The sequence below is a fragment of the Heterocephalus glaber genome, unplaced genomic scaffold, assembly GCF_053883595.1.
Source record: "Heterocephalus glaber isolate CG9 unplaced genomic scaffold, H.glaber_assembly_v1.0 deba00001644, whole genome shotgun sequence".
Lineage (NCBI taxonomy): Eukaryota > Metazoa > Chordata > Mammalia > Rodentia > Bathyergidae > Heterocephalus > Heterocephalus glaber.
Genome location: NW_028258397.1, coordinates 21,066 through 41,649, shown reverse-complemented (window position 1 = coordinate 41,649; position 20,584 = coordinate 21,066). Strand labels below are relative to the sequence as shown.

The following is a 20,584-nucleotide window of genomic DNA, read 5'->3' as shown; positions in this document are numbered from 1 at the left end:
TGAGGCAGGAAGATTACCACAAATTCGACAGCCTGAGCTACATAGTTCAAGACCAGGCTGAACTACATAGCAAGACCCTGTCTTAAAAAACCTCCCCCTCAGGGCTGGGAATGTAGCTCAGTGGCACCGCACCTGCCTTGCAAGCACAAGGTCCTGAGTTTGATGCCCAGTACCGGAAAAAAAAAACAAAAACACCCTCCCCCTCAAAAAGTTGCAGTAAGCTCATGTTGTATGAGGAAACAACCATTCGTAATTCTACTACCCAGATAAACTTGCTAGGACTTGTGTATCCCTTTCAGTTCATTTATAACCATTTTTATGTTTAAATCTTTAAAAACTCCTTTGCAAATCTTTTTTTGAAAGATAAAGTATAGGGCTGGGGATTTAGCTCAGTGGTTCCACCGACTGCCTCGCAAGCGCAAGGTCCCGAGTTTGATCCCCGGTACAAAAAAAAAAGATGAAGTATAGGGATCTTAATTCTCACTGAAATTTTCTGGCTCTCACCACTTGGTGAACTGTCCATTTTTTACCTGAATCTTATAATGGTGTATTTGTCAAAATTATTCATTTCTAGCCAGCCATGGTGGCACATACCTGAAATTCTAGCTATACCCAGGAGGCTGAGGCAGAAAGATCTCAATATTAAGGCCAACATGAAAAGGGCTAAGGATGTAGCCAGTGATAGAGCACTTACCTAGCTCGGATGAGTCCCTGGACTAAATCACCAGCACTGAAAAGAAAAATTTTTAAATTTCTGAAGTCTCTTTCACTAATCTATTTAATCTTATTCCCACCTCACACTATGTATACTGTGTTGTTTTGTTTTGCTTTGGTTTTTTTTTTTGTTTTTTTTTTTGAGACAGGCTCTCACTATATTGTCCAAGCTGATCTCAAATTCCTGGGCTCTAGTGATCCTCCTGTCTCAGCCTCCTCAGTAGCTGGGACTAGAAGTGGGTACCATCATGTCCAGCTTGCTTCTGTAACATACTTTCTAAGACAATTAGGGCAAATCCCTTGCCATTACTGTCTGTGGTGGGGAAGAAAAGAGGGGGCTTACTATACATCCATTTTGAATACAGTTATGAGTACAGTTAGAGCTACTTCATTAAATTAAAACCCCTTAGATTTATTTTTTTTCTTCGAGGAGTAAGGAGTGAGCCAAGGGCCTCACGCACCCTAGGCCAGCGCTCTGCCACCAAGCTTCACTGCCAGCTCCCACTCCCACCCCCTTTCCAGGTTGGCCTTGAACTTTTATTTTTTTGAGACAGTGTCTCATTATGTAGTTCTGGCTGACCTCGAACTCACTATGTAGCCCAGGCTGGCATTGGAATTTGAGGCAGTCCTCCTGCCTTAGCCTTCTGAGTGCCAGGATTATAGGTGTGTGCCACCATGCCCAGCTTGGCCTTAAACTTTCTGTCCTTCTGCCTCAGCTTCCCATAATGCTAGGGTAACAGGGGCCTGCCACCTTGCTCAGCTGCTAGAATTTTTTTTTTTTTTTTTTTGGTACTGGGGATCGAACTCGGGTCCTTGCACCTGCGTAGCATGCACCGAAACCACTGAGCTAAATCCCTGGCCCGATAGAATTTTTTTTAAATTTTTTTTAATAGGGGAGAGTTCACCTCATTACACTAAAGTTTCTTTTTTTGGTACCGGGGATCGAACTTGGGTCCTTGCGCTTGCGCAGCAGGCGGTGAAACCACTAAGCTAAATCCCCGGCCCTAAGGTTTCCTACTTAAAAAATGTCTTCCTTTATTCAGATTTTCTTCATCACAGTAGAATAATAATTTCTGTCATTTAATCCTTGTACCCCAGTGAACCACTACAGTGATGAGTGCAGTAAAAATTGGAACATTCTTCAAGAAGTGAGTTAGCAGAGGTCTGTAAGATGTTGAAGTTCAACTCAGTAACTCCGTTCCCGAGCTGCATCTGTGTGCCCTGGTGGACAGAAACCTCGGGCCAGCCTGAAAATGTAGCCTTTGGTTCGCTTTCTAGCTGTTTCCCTCTGGTCCAGGCAGACTCAGCGCCCTGTGTCTGGCAGTCTCTGTCTCCCGGTTGGCACAGCACCCAGGGGTCCGTGTGTGCTGCATGGGGCGAGGTGCCCTTGCTGTGCTGGCGGCATCCGTCGTGGGAGTCCATGGAGCTCTGTGGAGGACTTGCTTACTTGGGAGGGGCCTGGGTCAGGTCTTGGGGCCTCTAGTCTCCTGGAGCGTGGGCCATCTGCTGCCAGGCACCACCTGCAGACCCCACAGGCAGGTCACGGTGTTCTTCATGGGGGCCCACTCCCTCGTCTGTTTTAAACGAGGAACATTGTCATGGGTTCCTGCTGTAGCAGGATCTGGAGGACCTGGGCGTCCTCAGAGTTTCTGGGATCAATGTTGCTGGGGTTCACAGGTGAGGAAAGTGGTCTGGGGTGGCACGTCCCCTGCACAGGAGGGTCAGCCATGTTTGGTGCTGTATGGGTATTGCTGGTGGGCTGTGAGGGCCGGGACTCAGGAAAGAAACAGGCAGGGACGGGTCCTGTGGGAGTGCAGAGTGCAGAGGCAGAGGAGCAGTCCTCCCTTCTCTGGAGCCTTAGCCAGCAGCGTCAGCGTGCCAGGAACATTGGTGACAGGTGATGCGGAGCCTCCCCACACACTGGGTGGCGAGCTCATGCGTGTTCTTCATCAAAGCTTGTAGAGTTGCTCATCTCTGCAGTTTGCCCATCTTTGGCTCTGGACCTCGCGCTGGCGCCATGTGTGGCCTCCAGCTTGCAGTGAGTGGGTGACAGAACCTACACGCGTTGGTCAATGCAGTCCCTGGGGAGGAGGGGGCAGTGAGGCTCCACATACAATTAGGGGCTTGGGTATGGGTACAGCCTCTGCCTCACTGCCCAGCTAGGACCAAAAAAGATTGAGGCCGTTTTCTGCTGCCCCTACCCATGAGGAGCTGTCTGGGCAAAGCCAGGCAGCTGAGATGCAGTGTCTTCCTGGGCCAGCCCTGGCTCCCAGCCTTGGGCATTGAGACAGCATCACCTTCATGGGTGGTCACGAGGCCTGGCTCCCTTTCCCACACTGTCCCGTCCCCATAGCCAGAGATGGATTTGGAAGCTGTGGAGGTCACTTCCAGGCACAGGGCCCTTACCTGACCCTCCCTGGCCTGCAGGACAACAGTGGGATCAGTGGGGTCTAACATGTCCTGTCAGTCCATAATCTTGGGGACAATGCCACCTGCTGGGAAAGAGCAGGTGTCAGGAAAAGAGGTGAGGCTCAGTTTTTTGGCCTCAACCCTGTGATCTGCTGCTTCTTCCCCATTGTCTGTTGGGCTTAGTTCCATCTTTATTCATCTCTGCTTTAGGCACATTTAAAAATATTAGCAGCCAATACTTCCCAGCTGCTTACCAGATTCTAGTCAGCCAACATGCAGGCTCTGGTGATAGAAGACACAGGGCGAGACCACTTTCCTTGAGTCCATAGACTGACATGGCCCATGCTGGAAGAGAGCGGCACTGTGCTCGGACAGGGAAGGCTGCCAGTTTCTGCAAAGAGGAATCTGCCTAGCTGCAGCTTCAGCGTTGTTCATCCACAGAGTCCGCACATAAGTGTTCTTTTGTTGGCAGCGAGCGTGCCCCAGGGAATGACCCTGTCCTCACAGAGAGGACAGACAAGAACAGTGTAAGGATGGCATGTGTGCTGCTTGTGCTGGGGAGTGACGTAGCCTAGCAGGGTAGGGAACAGGGAGAGGCCACGGTTCAGATCCAGTGGTTTCCTCTGCCACACCGTGCCTCACAGGTGCTTCGCAGATCCTGGAGCTGCCAGAGAAGCTTGGAGCTTTGATTCTAATTGCTGAGCCCACCAAGTGATCGAATGGGAAAATGCAGCCTTCCTCCTCCCCCTCCTTCCCCTCCCACACTTGCCGGGCTCTCTGGTCCCAAGTTCTGGGGATGGGCCCTTTATCAGAAGGGTCCTGAGGGCCTGGAGCTGTGCCAAGGGGCATTTCCTCCTGGTGGTCTTTGCTCACTGTGCTTTCTCCTTTCTCCTGCAGTTTGAAGGATGACCTCGAGGAAGAAAGTGTTACTGAAGGTTATCATCCTGGGCGATTCGGGGTAAGTGTCACCTGTATTTGAGCCATCATGTTGGCTTAGAGCTGAGCCTCACTCCCGGGGATCTCCCCGCCACGTTCCCTCCATCCCTGGGCTGGTGTAGACATCACTGTGTCCTGCTCTGGGCTCTTCTTCTCCTGCTGTTGGGGTACAGAGAGAAGTATGAATGGTCTCTTACTGTGCAGTCTTCATAGGCTACATGGCTTTTATAGTATGATTGCTAGGGAACAGGTGGCTGACTGCACTCAGCTGATGTGGGCATTTTCATGAAGCCCCTTTGCTCCAAGTTGCTCAACCCCGGGAGGCTGCTCATGCCCATGCATTGCCACTGCTGCAGAGGGGTTGGTTGCCTCTGGCTCTCCTCCAGGGCGGGTGTCTGGTGCATTGCCTCCTGTGCCTGGTCAGGCCTGTGGAGGAGGACCTGGCTGCTACTTTTCGATCTGCACTAACTCTTGAGCAACTGACTGGTAGGCTTTTCAGACTTGGTGTCTGACATGACTCAGGATAGCTTTAGTTCATTGGAGGCATACATATTTAAAATAACAGTAATAAGGGCCGGGGATTTAGCTCCGTGGTTTTGCTGCCTGCTGCACAAGTGCAAGGACCCCAGTTCAATCCCCGGTACCCAATAAATAAACAAACAAACAAACAGTAATAAGCTGGATCTTGTATACACACACGTGTAGTTCCAGCTACTCAGGAGGCTGAGGCGGTCACTTGAACCCAGGAACTCAGGACCTTCCTGGGCAGCATAGCAAGACCCCATCTTCAAAATAATAAAAATGTAGACAGGTTTGCCCTTGTGTCTCAAAGTTCCCACCCTTTCTTTCAAGAAGTGAGTGATTTTTCTTTTTTGGTGGGCTTATATGAACTACTTGAGGCCCCTTTAATAAGCTAGCCTTTGCCCAGCCCCAGATCACTGGGGTGGGGTTGAAGTGCCCCGTCCCATCCTGTCCTGTCCCGTGTCCGTGCCCCCGCCCAGGACGGACAGATACTTTGCTTTGGCCTGCATTGCCAGACGGGCCTGAAGAGAATGAGCCGGCCCCATCCCATTACAGCTTCTGTCGCAGCGTTCACTCTTGCCCTCCTGGCTGCTCTGGTCTGCGTAGAGTGAGTTGCTGTGGCGCTGTCTGTCCAGGGACCCTGTGAATGAAGGTGACCTGTCCCTCTGAGGGACACAGATGGTGCTGTTGGCTCAGGGGCTCCTGTCTTTTCTTCAGGCTGCCCTGGCCTTGGCCAGGAAAAGGCCGTCCACCATCGCCTATGAGCTTGGCGGGGTGGGGGCCCTTGGGAGGAGTGTTGCCTTGCAGCAGACTCTCTCCGATGACACCGCTGGGTGTTTTCTCCAGGTTGCATTTCCAGCTCCAGGGCAGCATCCTCCTCCTGGCCTCAGTGCATCGAGCTGAGTAACAGCCACCAAAGAGAGATGCACTCCAGACTGCAGGGATATTTTTGGAATAGTGGAGAGATCTTATTACTGCAGCTTCTTTTAGAAGGAGTGATTTGCTGACTTCCTTCTGGAAGGGAAAAGAATAATACTAGGTTCTACCACTGAGTAGCCTGTACCAGAACTTCTCAGCATCTGGCACACATCAAGACTATTTTCTTTTTTCCCCCTAGTGCTGGGCCCCACCTGCTGGGGCCTTGCCATGCTAAGCCAGGGCTCTCCGCTGAGCTCCACCTCCACACTGTGTTTTTACCCAGGAGAAAGTGCAGCGGATCTCGGGTGCTGCTGGCATTTGCTGGCACTGCCCGGCTGGTGAGGACAGTTCCTCCTCCTCTTTCAGGACCAGCAGGTTCCTTATAAAGTTGCACATGTCCAGGTCTGTTTCACCCCCTTCCTGTTTGGCTCAGACTTGTGGTTTTTCTCCAATTTCAGGGTCGGCAAGACATCACTTATGAACCAGTATGTGAACAAGAAATTCAGTAACCAGTACAAAGCCACAATAGGAGCAGACTTCCTGACCAAGGAGGTGATGGTGGATGACAGACTAGTCACCATGCAGGTAGGCCTGCCTCCCGCCTTGCTCGCTATCTCGGTGTTTTCCTTCCCCGCTCTCAGACCTCACGGTTGTATTTGTGGGTAGTTGGCTGTGGGCAGAATTATCAAACACATGGGCCGGGGATTTAGCTCAGTGGTTTTGCCACCTGCTGCGCAAGCGTAAGGACCCAAGTTCGATGCCCAGTACCAAAACCCAAAAAGAATTATCAAACACATACACCAGACACCTGGGTTAAGTTTACACCCCACCCCTCACCCGCCCTTTGTGACACCAAGAATGGACCCAAGGGCTCCTGCATGCAGAGTTGGAACTGTACTGCCTCAGGCTGCAGATGTACCTCAGTGGTAGAGCACATTTCTGGTGTGCTTGAGGTTCTAGATTCCACTCCCAGCACCATTAAAAACAAGGAATTGTACCACTGAGCCACACCTCAGCCCTAAATTAGAACTTCATATAAGGCATACTAAAATTTGGTGATGGTTTTTGTGAAATTCAGATTTCACTGGGCTTCCTGGGTTTATTTGTTGTTGTAGTTTGTCCTGGGTTTGAGGTTTTGGTTTTTGCTAAATCTGGCATCTTACGCCTTCCTGCCTGTGTTCCAAAATGTCTTCAGTTTTTATCCGTTTTTTGTGGCGCTGGGGGTTGGAGCCAGGACCTTGCTGCACTGCTAAGTTGCCCACCCACCCAGCCCTTGGGAGGCTCGGAAGGCAGGGCTGGGTCTCTCAGGCTGAGGAGGTGGACAAGGCTTATGGACCCACAGGTTGGGGGCTTTGCCCTCTCATAGAAGGATTCGTGGTCCCACTCTCCATAGTTCATACTCTGCCAGGAATGGAAATCTGTCTGAAGAGTTTAACATAGCAAAGACAACTCTGTAGGGACACCCCGAAACTAGGGAAGACATGCGTACAGCTAATGAGGAAATGTATGCCAGGAGAAATGTTCATAATGACAAAGACCTCTGGAGGGAAGTCTTCAGTGGGAAAAGACACTATAAAATGAGGATATGAAAAAACATCTTCAAGGACCGAAAAACGACTACTGAAATAAACATAATCAACAGTTAGCCTCTGGATTACACACAGCCAAAGAAACATAGTAAACTCTCAGAGCCAAGCAAATGTCCTAGGAGAAAACTTAAAATTGCAGAAGATCAAAGGCACAATCCCTAAGAGCAGCTAGAGAGGGAAAGGACAGGTGACCGATCTAGAGACAGAAGTTAGGCCACAGAGGGAGCAGGATGCCCTCCGTCTCCGACAGCAGAGCTTGGGAGTTGGGTCCTGTGCACCGTGGCCCTGCTGAGCTGGGTGCTCTGGGGGATTCCTGCCTGGCCCTGTGCTGCCCAGCCACCTCGAGGCCCTATGCCTTGGACCATGGGCCTTGGAGAGGCTGCAGCCGGGCTCAGACAGGAAACGAGAAAACCATCGTCTCTGGGCAAGGCATCACCCCAGGTTTTGGGTCGTTTTTCTTTTTTGAGACAGGGTCTCACTATGTAGTTCAGGCTGTTCTTGAACTCACTGTGTAGTCCAGGCTGGCCTCACACATCGATCTTCCTGCCTTAGCCTCCCGAGTGCTGTGATTACAGGCATGCACCACCACACCAGCCTCTTTTTATTTGTTAATTTTAATTTTTTTTTTTTTGAGAGGTCTCACTGAGGTTGCCCAGATTGGCCTTGAATTTGTGATCTTCCTCAGCCTATGCCCAGCTATCATCTGAGATCTCAAGGGATCTCCACATGCTTGAGTTTTTTTGGTGTCAGGTATTGCCCAAGGGTCCTTGCGCTTGCGCAGCAGGTGGCAAAAGCACTGAGCTAAAATCCCCTGCCCCTCCACATGCTTTTTAAGGGCTTTTAGAAAACAGGTGTTATGAAGAAGACCAGCAGATCCTCCCTGGTAATTTAGTGGTTTTCATTTAAAGAAATAACCAAGATCCAGTCTCTTGTGTCACCCAGGATGAATAAATGCTAGAGTGCTGCATAGCATGGTGCCTGTTGTTCATTACTGTGCTCTGTATGTAAGGGTTTGCAGCCAAGTGGGGGTGCACATACAGCCTGTAATCTCTGCACTTGGGATGCTGAAGCAGGAGGATCCTGGGTTTGAGACCATCATGGGCTACTTAGTGAGTTCAGGCCCCTGTCTCAAGAAACACAAGTATAATTTGCTGAGCTGGGGGTATGTCTCACTTGAAGAGCACTTGCTTAGCATGTGTGAGGCCCACCCACACACACACACACACAAAACCGGGTGCAGTGCTACGTGTCTGCAGTTCCAGCATTTTGAGAGGCTAAAGCAGGAGGTCACAAGACCTTGACGCAAAAGGAAAACTGAAAAGGGCTAGAGATGTAACTCACTGTGAAGGCCCCGGTTCAATCCCCAGGACTGCAAAAATGAAAAAAAACGGAAGGAAGGTAGGTGTGTAACTTCCAAACTACTGTAGTTGGTCCCTGGGTCCCCATGGCATCCCTGCAGGCACTCAAGTCCCTTAACTGACCTGGTATGCTCATCCGGACACAGCCTCCTGTGCATATACTGGTTCACAAGACCTGACCTTAGGTAAATAGTGGGCACAGTACATTGTGCATGTACTGTAATGAGTAACAAAGAAAAACGGCATGTGTGTGACTGCATCACGATCTGCAGTTGGTTGAATCTCAGGCTCTTATTTCTTAGTACCTGGAATTGAGCACAGGGCCTTTGCCCTGAGCTATATCCCTGCCCTTTTTGTGTTGAGACAGGGCATTGCTAAATTGCACAGGTGGGACTAAAACTTGTGATCCTCTTGCCTCAGCCTCCCAGAATACTAGCATAGCAGGCATGTGTCACTGCGCCTGACTAAAAATAGATTTTTTTTTTTAACCTTTGGCATGGAGTGGGGAGAGAAGCAGAGGCTTGAACCCAGGGCCTTGTCACGCTAGGCCAGCAGACCTCTGGCACTTAGAATTGAGAAAACACCAATCATAAAAGGTTGAACATGGGTCGTAACCCACATTAAACATCTGAACAACAAGACTGCCAAAGAATGCGGACGGAGCACAGAGCAGGAGTGTGCAGACAGACCCAGGTGACAAGCAGCCTTGGGGATGGCGGGCGGCAGTGCTGGTGGCCAGCCGCTGGGTCCTGAGGAGCCCCTGAACGGTGGGGTGGGTAGGGAGGAGAGTGGGTCCCAGAGCCGAGGGGCAGTATCACAGTGTCACGGTCCTGGCCGTGGCCTGGAGTCCCCTTGGGCAGGCAAGGAGTGACAGAAGGGTGCTCTTGGCTGCCAGCTGGGGTGGGTACGCACAGCGTGTTGGGCCTTATAGCGCCCGTGAGCAGAGGGCAGCTGCGAGGAGAGCCGTGAATAAGCTGTCCCCCGGGGCCATTGACTTCTGGGGAGGAAGGAGGGAGAAGGTGACCCTGAACCCTGGATGGTGTCGGCACCAGCTGGTCACCTCGGGGCAGGGAACACAGCACGGTGCCAGAGAGTGTGCTTAGGCCAGGCCTGCGTGGCGCTCCGTGCCCAGTGCCATACTCAGAAGTTTGTTTTGTCACATCAAAGTAGTGAGTAGATAAATGTACAGAATAGTTTTGAATATAGAAAATAAAATGTTTCTGTTAAAATATTTAAAATGTTGGTCTGGGGCGGGGGATTTAGCCCAGTGGTTCCGTCGCCTGCCTCGCAAGCGCAAGGACCTGAGTTCTATCCCCGGTACCCCAAAAATAAAAAATAAATAAATAAAAATTTGAAAAAAAACCTGTTGGTCTGGCGATTTAGTTCAGTAGTGCTGTGCCTACCTCGAAAGTGCAAGGTCCTGAGTTTGATCCCCGGTACTGGGAAAAAAGGAAAAAAATGTTTTTAAACGTAAAAGACCAGTCAGACAAAGGTGTGGTGGCACATGCCTATAATCCTGGCTTTTGGGGAGGCTGAGGCAGGACATTGCAAGTTCCAGCACAGCCTGGGCAGCTTAGAGACTTACATTGATAAATTTGAAATTCAATTAACTTTGGAAATTGCTGGGAAGAGCCCCTCAGTGTTTCAGCTTATTTCTTAGCTGTTCCTTGGCCTTCTCTGTGTATCTGAATTCCATATAACCATGGGTCCTCCTGGGAGGGCAGAGTTCTCAGTGATGCCAGTCTAGGGGTACTGTCTAGAGGAAGCCACATGATATATCCCTGGAATCCCTGCCTCGAGGGAGGCTAAGGTAGGGTCTTGAGTTCAAGACCAGCCTGTCAAAATGGAAAGGGCTGGGGGTGGAGCTCTAGCAAAGCCCTGGGGTCTCGTTCCCAGGACTCCTGGCAAAAGCCATTGGTGATAGAAGAGTGCTGTGCATACCTGTTCATCCTGAGCTGTTCATAAGCATAGACGATGGGCGGCAGTATTCTTCTAAAAGCAGGAATGAATCTGGGCCAAGCCTCAGGAGAGTGGCATGTATCCTGCAGGATGAAGACATGCAGAGAGGGGGCAGGAAAGGCCACCACTTGGCACTGCGGGCAGCATGAGCCCTAAAGACCGGGGAGTGGGGGCTTCTGTTTGACTTTGGTTTTGGCTTTTGCTTAGTTACTTCCCAGATGTTTGCATGACACTTACTTCCCTAATGAAGTCTCTGTGTGCGTGCGTGCATGCGTGCGTGCGTGCGTGCGTGTGTGTGTGTGTATTTTAATATGTTCGAGTATGGATTCAAGGTTTGTTGTTTTGTTTTTTGGTTATTTTGGTACTGGTGATGGAACTCGGGTCCTTGTGCTTGCACAGCAGGTGGCAAAACCACTGAGCTAAATCTCCAGGCCTCAAGTTTTGTTTTTAAAGCTTTTGAGCCAGATGTGATGGCACATACCTATAATCCTGGCTTTTGGGGAGGCTGAGGCAGGACAATTGCAAGTTCCAGTGCAGCCTGGGAAACTTAAGAGACTTAGTGAGACCCTGCCTCAAAATAAAAAATAGAAAAAGATCTGGGCTTGTCCCTCATTGTGCAGGCCCTGGGTTCAATCCCCGGTACTGCAGAAATCAAACTTTGTTTTCTAGGGCCAGGGATTTAGCTCAGTGTTTCCAACGTCTGCCTCGAAAATGCAAGGTCCTGAGTTCGATCCCCGGTACCAAAAAAGAAAACCTTTGTCGTCCCCTCCCCCAGCCCTCTATTATGGTGGTTCTTTGGATTGAACCCAGGGCCTTCATACTGACCTGCACTAAGTTGACCCTTCTGCATCACCTGTGCCGGGTGCTGGAGTTACAGTGTGAGTCTCCGAACCCAGTGCCAGCCTCCCTCTTGAACCTAGCATGGCCTCGAGGGCGACAGCCTTCAGTGGGCCAGTGGGACCTGGTGTTCATCTTCGCTGTGTGTGCTGCAGTTCTTTCTCTCCTTCTCCCTCTCTTTCTGTCATGGTGCTTGTTCAGTTTAAGTTTGTTTTGTTCTGCAGTATTGGAGGACAAACTCACCCTAGGGATGAGCTACACCCCCATTACTTTTGATTTTTGGTTTTGAGGGAGGGTCCCACTCAGTTGCCTGAGGTGGCCTAGAACCTGCCGTCTTCCTGCCCTAGCCTCACGAGTGGCTGAGCGTATAGGCAAGTCCTCTCCTGCCCAGAGAATATCTTCCCGTGTGAGCACTTCACGGCGCATGCTCATAATCCCAGCTACTTACTCTCGAGGCTGAGGGAGGAAGCCTTGGAAATGTCTACACTGGGGATGTGGCTTTACTAATCCATGCCATTGCCATGCCGTGCCATGCTTTGGTTTTTATTGTCAACACTGAAAAAGTATGAAAACCTTTCTAGTGGCTCAGAGATGAGCTCCCTGCCGCCTCATAGACCTGGACTCAGTCTGGAATGCAGGGGTGCTCTGGGCACTGCAGCCCTAAGCCCCATTCTGAGTTCTGGAGTCCCTGTCTCAGGTGGCGCCACAGCCTGCGCATCCCACTGGTGCATTCCCAATACCAGCAGGGCGCCCTGCCCGTGTCCCCAGGAGCCGCTGCCCTTCTCTCGCAGATATGGGACACGGCCGGTCAGGAAAGGTTCCAGTCCCTCGGCGTGGCCTTCTACCGAGGCGCGGATTGCTGCGTGCTGGTGTTTGATGTGACAGCTCCCAACACGTTCAAGACCCTGGACAGCTGGAGAGATGAGTTCCTCATCCAGGCCAGCCCCCGGGACCCAGAGAACTTCCCCTTTGTCGTGCTGGGGAACAAGATCGACCTCGAAAACAGACAAGTAAGTGCCAAGGACCGAAGACGCTGGGTGTGTTAGGGGTTTGGCTGGAAGGTCCCATCCCTGGTGGCTTTGGCTGCCCTCTTGCTCTCGGAGCTGGAGCCCCTTTCTGCACTTGGGAGGAGGAGATTTGATTTGTTACCTGCAGCCAGGGTCTCTTGTGTGCAGGAGGTTGCTCAGGTGTGGGCAGCAGCTCTTGTGCACCTCGGGTGCGTGTCCTTGTGGGGATGGGCACTTACGTTGGTAACAGCACCCTTTCAGCCATCCACCAAGACTTAGTCCTGGGCAGGGACAGCGAAGTGTGAGGGGCAGGAGCTACAGAGCACTGGCACCAGAGCGTGTGGTGCAGGTGATGGATGAGGCAGGAGTAATGGGGAGGCTGCAAACCCTAGGCCATGTTTCTCCCAGCTGGCTCCATGCTCCCTCTCAAGTGGCTATAAGGGAGCCTCGGCCAGAGGTCTGAGCTGGCCTGCAGGTGTCAGGTGGCCAGGGCAGGTCTGGGGTCCCCCCAGCCTTGTTCCTGAGTTAGTGCAGCCACCTGTGTTACAGCACATTCGGCCCCACTTCCTCTTCCAGGTGGCCACGAAGAGGGCACAAGCCTGGTGCTACAGCAAAAACAACATTCCCTACTTTGAGACCAGTGCCAAGGAGGCCATCAATGTGGAGCAGGCGTTCCAGACGATTGCACGGAATGCGCTCAAGCAGGTAGGTCCTGGCTGTCTCTGCCACCCTCCTGGGGTGACGGTGAGCTCCGCTGCGTTCCTGGGAGCGCCCCCACTCTGAGATCCTGTGGAAGACACAAACTGTGGCTGAGACCATCGTGTGTCTGCAGTGTCCCGATTTCTTCCCGTGTTGTGGGGAGGTGACAGATGGTGGCTTCCGTGTCTCAGCTCTGCAGTCAGTCACACTATTGGGGCTTTCATTTCCTCTGAGCTGCTGTCTCCTCTGAGCTGCTTCAACTCAGACGGCACGTCGCTTTCCCCTGGGAACAGTTAAGTGAGCGACACAGGCAGGAAAGGAATCTAGGGAAATGTTGGCAAGGAATCCAGGTCCCGGAGCCCCGGCCAGCCTTCTTCCCAACAGTGACTGTGACCACAGGTGTGACAAAGGTGGTGTGGGTGGAGCAGCTCTGCTGGGGACTGTAGCACCTGAAGGTGGGCTTGTGGCATCACCACACGTGGTGGGTGAGGTGAGCGCTGGAGGAGCAGGTGGGCTGTGAAGGGCAAGGCAGGGTCTGCCACCAGCAGGAAGCCCTGGTTTAGTGGGGAGGGGTGGGGGGCATCCTGCAGACCAGAAGCCTTGGGAAGAAGAGTTCCGTCTAGGGACAAAGGAAGCCCTCGCCAGGAGACACAGGACTACATGTGTCTAAGGAACGGTCACACTGAGGACAGCACCCTCTGGGGACCCACCATGTGGCCCAGACACAGGCGCAATGGCGCAAGGCTTTGGTGTGGAACTTCAGGGGACGCAGTCACCCTGCCCCCAGCAGCTGTTATTTTAGGTGCTGTATTACACCCTCCAGTAAGATTTTATGCTTTCAGGTCCTTTGCCTTTTGTGTTACACTCCTATCTACCAGAGGAATGCAAAACGATGCTATCTGTCATGGTCAGAAAGTAGAAACGAATGTCCACCAACTAATAAGTAAATAAACATGGTCTAAGCCAGGTGTGGAGTCTCACACCTCTCATTCCAGCTCTGAGGAGGCTGAGGCAGGAGGATCACGGAGAGTTGAAGGCCACCCTGGGCCACGTACTAAGTTCAAGGTCAATCCAGAGTATGTCAAGAGCCAAAAAAAAAAAGAAACAAAGATTTGTCCACTAAAATATTATTCACTCGTAAGAAGGAAAGAGCTGAGAAGTGGTATAACAGGATGCTGAACAGAAAGGACAGTTCAGAGACCTTATGCTGTACAGTACCATTTAAAGAAATGTCTAGGCCTGAGACTTGGATGGCTGGAGGAGCCCTGGGCTCTGTGCCCCTGCACTGAAGTCAAACGGCAGGTCAGAAGAGGAAACTTGTGGGGTAGGAAGTAGCTGAGTGACTGCCAGGGCCAGGGCTGGGTGGGGAGAGGCTGCTCTTTGGGGTGATGAATGTTCTGGACTGACGGTGGCGATGGCTGCCCAGTTTGTAAGTACCTGAAACTGCTGTGCTGTACACTTTATAGCAGGTGAACAGTTCTTTCTCGGCAGTTCTTCTGCTGCAGGCTGGGGATGGAGCCCAGGGCCCTGTGCACACTGGGCCAGCACTCTGCCCTGGGCCACAGCCCAGCAATAGAGAGCCCTCAACTGCAAACAGCCCCTGCTGCTCTCCCTCCAAAGCCAGGCACAGAGCACAGCTCCGCACATGGGGGCGTTTGAGAGGCAGACCTCTCCTTAGCCTTTGGAGAAAAAGAAAACTGGTGGCCCGGAAAGACAAGTGCGAGGTTGGAGCGTGGCGGGGCAGCCGGTGCCCCGGCCTTGTCACCCAGGGAGTGCAGACCACTGTGAAGTCTGCTGAAGTCCTGGCAGCCCCGCGCCATCCAGGGAGTGCTGCCAGCATCTCCCATGCAGCGGGCACCTCTTGCTGCCCTCCGAGGGTGGCCTTCCATCACCGTCCTTCAGGCCCTAATAACCGCTCCCCTACTCCCCCCTCCCACTGCAGGAGACAGAGGTGGAGCTGTACAATGAATTCCCCGAACCCATCAAACTGGACAAGAATGACCGGGCCAAGCCCTCGGCCGAGAGCTGCAGCTGCTGAGGGGCAGTGGGCGCTGAGCACAGAGTCCTTCAGAACCAAGAACACACTTAGGCCTTCAACACAGCCCCTCTTCTCAACAGACATCGATCTCTCACAGCCAGCTGCCAAAAGGAACCCCGCCCCACCCTCCACACACACACACACACACACACACACGCACACGAACACACACATACGCACGCACAGACACGCACGCACGTGCGCCAGCCCATGCCTTGATGGCCCACAGGTCCGCCGCCCTCCACGAGCCTGGCAGCAGGCAGGCCGGCTACTGTAGAAACCGTTCTGGTGCGCAGTCAGCATGGGAAGCGTAGGCTTGTTGTCCACTGGAGAGAGAACTGTTTACAGTTGATCTGTGTCTAATTAGTTGCCTGATTTTTTTTAACGGTCTTGTGGTCTTTTTACCCGCCCTGACCCCATGTCCCCGAAGGCCCCTTGGGAAGGCTGGTGCCCCTGCTCATCCCAATGCACCCAGTCGATCAGGCTGAGTTTTGTATGTATCTGTTAATGCTTGTTACTTTTAACTAATCAGATCTTTTTACAGTATCCATTTATTATGTAATGCTTCTTAGAAAAGAATCTTATAGTACATGTTAATATATGCAACCAATTAAAATGTATAAATTAGTGTAAGAAACCCTTGGATGACGTGTTGAAGTCCTGTGATGCAGGCGTGGAAGGTGGAGGGTCGGACCCCTTCCGGATGGCAGGGTTGGCGACCTGGATGCAACATCCAGCTATCAGCAGTATTGTGTACAGCAGACTTGAGCGATGCGTGCCTCTTCTCAGAGACTCAAGCCGGAAAGCTGGCACCTCTGGGGGAGCAGCCTGGCTCCCTCTGGGTCTCAGTTTTCCCCAAGGTTGATTTGCATAATCCAGCAGTACGTGCAATGGATCCCTGGCTGTCCTTTCAGAAATTGAAGGTCACTCTCCCTTTTCAGTTCTTTCTTTTCCCGCTTCACACAAGAACTCCTGTTAGATCAGCCTCCCCTCTCCAAGCCAAGGACCAGGCAAGGACCGGCCATCTGTCCCGGTGTCCTCCCCCTGTCCTAGAAGGCACTCCCTGCAGACCTTGGCCTGTCCCTCCTTGGCCTGCACTGCCCCCCACGCCCCTGCCTCGGGTTCACCCACAGCTCTGCCCCCGCCCCGGGCAGCCTGCCCGGAGCCCTGCCCAGAGCACACCCCTCACCTTTCCAGAGGTCTACGTGCTAGGTGCAGGCTGAGTTCTTCTGTAAAGAGATGAACGCAATGCCAATAAAATTTAACAAGAACAAAGCAAGCCGCCTCTACCGTGTTGTGTTCTTCCTTCCTGCTGACCCTCACTGCACCGGCACACGGAGGGCCCATGTCACTGGGCTTGTGTGGCGCTCTGTGCTGCCTGAGGTGTGGGGGCGGTTTCTAATCACGGGACTAGGTGTGAGAACCTGAGTGGAGACAGCCTCATCCCCCTTTTATTTTTTTTGGGGTACCAGGGATCGAACTCAGGTCCTTGCGCTTGTGAGGCGAGCAGTGGAACCACTGAGCTAAATCCCCGGCCCAGCCTCATCCCTTTTGAGGAGCAGCAGAAAGTGCTGGTGGCCGCAGCCCAAGTCTACCCTATGGGTGTCGTTGTCACCTGTAGCTAACACTCGGGTGTCATGTGGCAGGAAAGTAGAGCAAAGCTCCTGACCCCTATGTGTGTAAGCCACCAGGTGGACCTGATCAGATGCCACCGAGTGATTTCAGGAAAGTGCTGGTGGGTCACCTGGCAGGTCCCTCTAGGTTTTGCAGAAGCACCCACTAACCTAGCTCTTCATGTCCCCCTTTACTCCCTTTGCTGTATCCTCTTCTGAGGCTCCTATCTCTGTCTTTGAAAAATAACTCTCCTGCCTGTTGCTGTGGTACCATTTGTAGTCCCAGCTACTCAGGCTGAGGCAGGAGTATTGCTTGACCCCAGGAGTTTGAGGCCCAGCCAGTACAAATAATGAGACCCTGTCCCCAAATTTAAAAATAATGGGCTCAGGAGGTAGCTCTGTCCAAAGGCACTGGGTTCAATCCCTACTGCCAGGAAGAAAGAAAAATATCCAGGTCATTCTAAGATGTAGCCAGAGTCTGACTGGTCCAAATAAACTGCCCCGAGTATCTTAGGCTTGTAAGGCCCTTACAGAGGCTGAAGACAGCCCTCTCTGTATCTTGTATGACTCACTGCCTTGTATGCATTCGCAAACTGAGGTAGTGTACCAAGTCCAAGCCAGACAGCTGGCTTCTGAGAAACCCAGAGGAGAACCCCCACCCTGCCATTGCCTTCCTGAATGTCTCCTACTGATGGCTCACGGAGGAGCCGAACCTTCCCCACCTGGCTCCTGGGTTAGCCAGCTTGAAGCCAGCACTCAGGAGGCTGAGGCAGGAGGATTGCTACAAATTTGACACCAGAGTAGCCCATTGGGTCCTGAGCACAGTCGGGGAAGCCTGCTCAAGGGGCAGGCTAGTGCCAGCACCACTGCTACCACTTCCCTGTGATTCCCTTTGCTCCTGAGCTTCACACCCGTTGGATAATGCTGGGGAGGGGGTAACGGAGGGTCAGCCTGGCACACCCCCTCCCGCCCCCCTCAGAGGAAGGAATTCTTCCTGGGCCATGGCAGACATGCTGCCTCCTTGGGGGGCAAGCAGCATTTGAAGGGCCCCCATCACTGACTGCCCTGCACCAAGCCGCCACCAGCCCTGGGGACACATGGTTTGGCTGGAGCCCCAGTGAGTGGCAGGGACCAGGATTACTGGGGAGAGCACCAAACCCTGTTAGGTCCCTTACAGCACAGCCAAGGGTGTTCATTTCTGAGAAGCCAGGCAGCTCCCCACGGTAGGACCCATCACATTCACAGGGGATAAACACATTCTCCATTAATGCAAGAAAGGCATTTCACAAAATCCAACAGCCTTTTATGATCAAAGGAAATGTCCTCAACATATGAAATCTTCAAAGTTTGTTGGTTTTTTTGTTTGTTTTTTTTTGACCAAAGCTCATGTAGTCCAGGCTGGTCTTGAACTCATGTATAACCCAGGCTGGCCTTCAACTTGGCGGCAATCCTCCTGCCTCAGCCCCCCTGGTGCTGGGATTACAGGGTACATACACACCATGCCTACTTCAGAGATAACATTTTAATTACAGTGAAAACTCTCCACCGTAAGATCAGGAAAAAGGCAAGGATGCTTGCTTTGCTGCCTCCATTCAACATACTACTGGGCCTTCTAGAAGGGAAAGGCAAAGGCATCCAGACTGGAAAGGAAGAGGTGAACGTATCTATCATGGATGACAGTGTTTCATAGAAAACACTGAGGGCTGGGATGCGGGGCAGGGGTGTAGCTGAGTGATAGAGCACTTGCTAGCACCCATAAGGCCCTGGGTTCCATTCCTAGGACTGTAAAAAAGAGGGGGAAAAAACCCAACCTGTTAGAGTTAAACTAATTCAACAAAGTTGCAGTTATAAAATCCACCCACAAGTCAGTTGCACTTCTACACAAACCATAAGCAATCCAAAAAAATTTCATTTACAAGAGCATCAAAAAGAATAGGGCTGGGGATTTAGCTCAGTGGTTCCGGCACCTTCCTTGCAAGTGCAACGTCCCGAGTTCGATCCCTGGTACCCACCCCCCCAAAAAGGAATAAAGCTGGCTGGGCATGGTGGCACACACCTATAATCCCAGCACTCGGGGGAGGCTGAGGGAGGAGGATCTCCATGAGTTCAAGGCCAACCTGAGCTACATAATGAGTTCAAGGCCAACCAGAATTAGAGGGAGACCCTGTCTCAAAAAAAAAAAAAGAAAAAAGCTGGAGATGTAGCTCAGTGGTAGAGCATGCTGGGGTTAAATCCTGTAAGAAGGTCAAAGATGATTTGAACCTGAATTTAGGCTTAGCCTCACCAAAACCCAGCTGTCTCCGCACTGCCCAGGGCCTAGCTCTGTTTCCTGCTGTAGGCAGGCTCTGCCTTCCCCGGCCTCTGTGCCCCACAACTGTCCCCTCACCCCAGACGTCCTCCCTGCAGTGCCAGCGGCCATGGGTTTGAGCCCGGGTCGGGTGTGCACTGGGGTCCAGGGCTGTGCTCTGACTGCTCTGCCATCTGCTGCAGAGTGTGATGGTTGTGGGGGATGAGGACAGGGCTGGGAATTTCTCTGGCCACAGTACTCTGAGAACACCTGCCTGCATCTCCTGCCAGCTTCTGCCTCCTGAAGGGGTGATGGGAAAGCTGCCTGCCATCCTGTGGGAGGCCCAGGGAGCTGGTGCCCAGGAGCTGGCCCTGAGGCAGGGACATCGGGATGGAGGAGCACTGCTCACCTCAGGGCCATCAGCCGAGAGCAAGGGGCAGGGCCAGATGTGGTCCCCAGGGGTAGGCCCACTCAGCTGTGTGCCCACTGCTGGCTGTCATGGACGAGGCCAGAGTCCCTGTGATTCAGCCACCTTCCAGCCCTGCTGCACGGGGCATCGCACCCCCTTTGGGGGACACTTCGTGTTCAGACCACAGCACCCAGACCCCTGAGCTCCAGGAAACTCCCCAACTGGGCACCACTTTCAGAGCTTCCAAGGGCACTGGTCTGGGAAGAGGTCTTGGCTTGATTTGGTTTTCGGTGCTGGGGATGAAACCCAGGGCCTCCCACGTGGGATGTACCTCCCACGGGAGGTACATGTAATAATGAGATTTAAATTTTGAGACAGGGTCTCACTGTGTATAGCACAAGCTGGCCTTGAATTTGAGATCCTCCTGCCTCAGCCTCCCAAGTGCTGGGGTGACAGGTTGGCACCGCTCTCCTAGCTTCCTTTTCGGGGGGGGGGGGTACTGGGAATCGAACTCAGGACCTTGTGCTTTTGAGGCAGACGCTGGAACCACTGAGCTAAATCCCTGGCTCCTTCTGTCTTAATAAAAGTCTGCAGGGCTGGAGATTTAGCTCAGTGGTTCTACCGCCTGCCTCACAAGCGCAAGGTCCCGAGTTCAATCCCTCGTACCGCCCCCCCCCCAAAAGAAAATTAGGTAATAAATGTCTTCCACCACTGTTTGGGCCAGGGATTTAGCTCAGTGGTTTCGCTGCCTGCTGCGCAAGCACAAGGACCCGAGTTCGATCCCCGGTACTAAAAAATAAATAAAAAATAAAGGTCTGCAGCTCATGGAAGGATTCTTCTCGATGGACCCCTCCTGCAAGTCTATGAATATGGTTACTGGAGGAAGTTATGACTCTTTTATCCTTTTGGGAAGCAGGAGGCAAAGGCTCGTGGAAAAATGGGGCTCCTGAGCTGAGCACTAGTGAAGGCATAAACTGGCCAAGGAGGGGCCCGCGACGTCGCTGCAGCTGTCCAGGCCACGTGGGGACCTGGGTCCCTGCCAGGGCTGTGATGGTGGCCTGGCCTCTGTCCACAGCCTTGCTATTCTCCTCAGTGGAGCTAGGGGGAGCGCCAGGCCTGGGGCGAAAAGTTACGGGAAGCCAGAGCGCACCCTGCTGGCCATAGAGGGTAGAGACGGCACAGAGTGGGGAGAGGCCCGGAAAACGACCCGGTGTATGTGCTGGTGTGGCAGCCGCTGCTCGTCGGTGCCGAGCAGGTTCTCCAGCGGACGTGAAGACCGCGGAGGAAGA

The 20,584-nt window shown here is 52.5% G+C and overlaps 1 protein-coding gene across 2 annotated transcripts in view; it reads left to right on the top strand.

Annotated features, from left to right (window-relative positions):
- The window catches only part of Rab7a (RAB7A, member RAS oncogene family), a 59,122-nt gene extending 42,861 nt beyond the window's left edge, over positions 1 to 16,261 (top strand). For both annotated transcript variants that reach the window (XM_087196923.1, XM_087196924.1), the window contains exons 2-6: positions 4,021 to 4,081; positions 5,958 to 6,084; positions 12,034 to 12,252; positions 12,826 to 12,954; positions 14,891 to 16,261. In XM_087196923.1, the coding sequence (XP_087053049.1) occupies positions 4,029 to 4,081; positions 5,958 to 6,084; positions 12,034 to 12,252; positions 12,826 to 12,954; positions 14,891 to 14,986 (624 nt within the window). In that variant the 5' untranslated portion in view covers positions 4,021 to 4,028 and the 3' untranslated portion in view covers positions 14,987 to 16,261. The remainder of the gene's footprint in view (positions 1 to 4,020; positions 4,082 to 5,957; positions 6,085 to 12,033; positions 12,253 to 12,825; positions 12,955 to 14,890) is intronic.
- Positions 16,262 to 20,584: the final 4,323 nt, after the last annotated feature.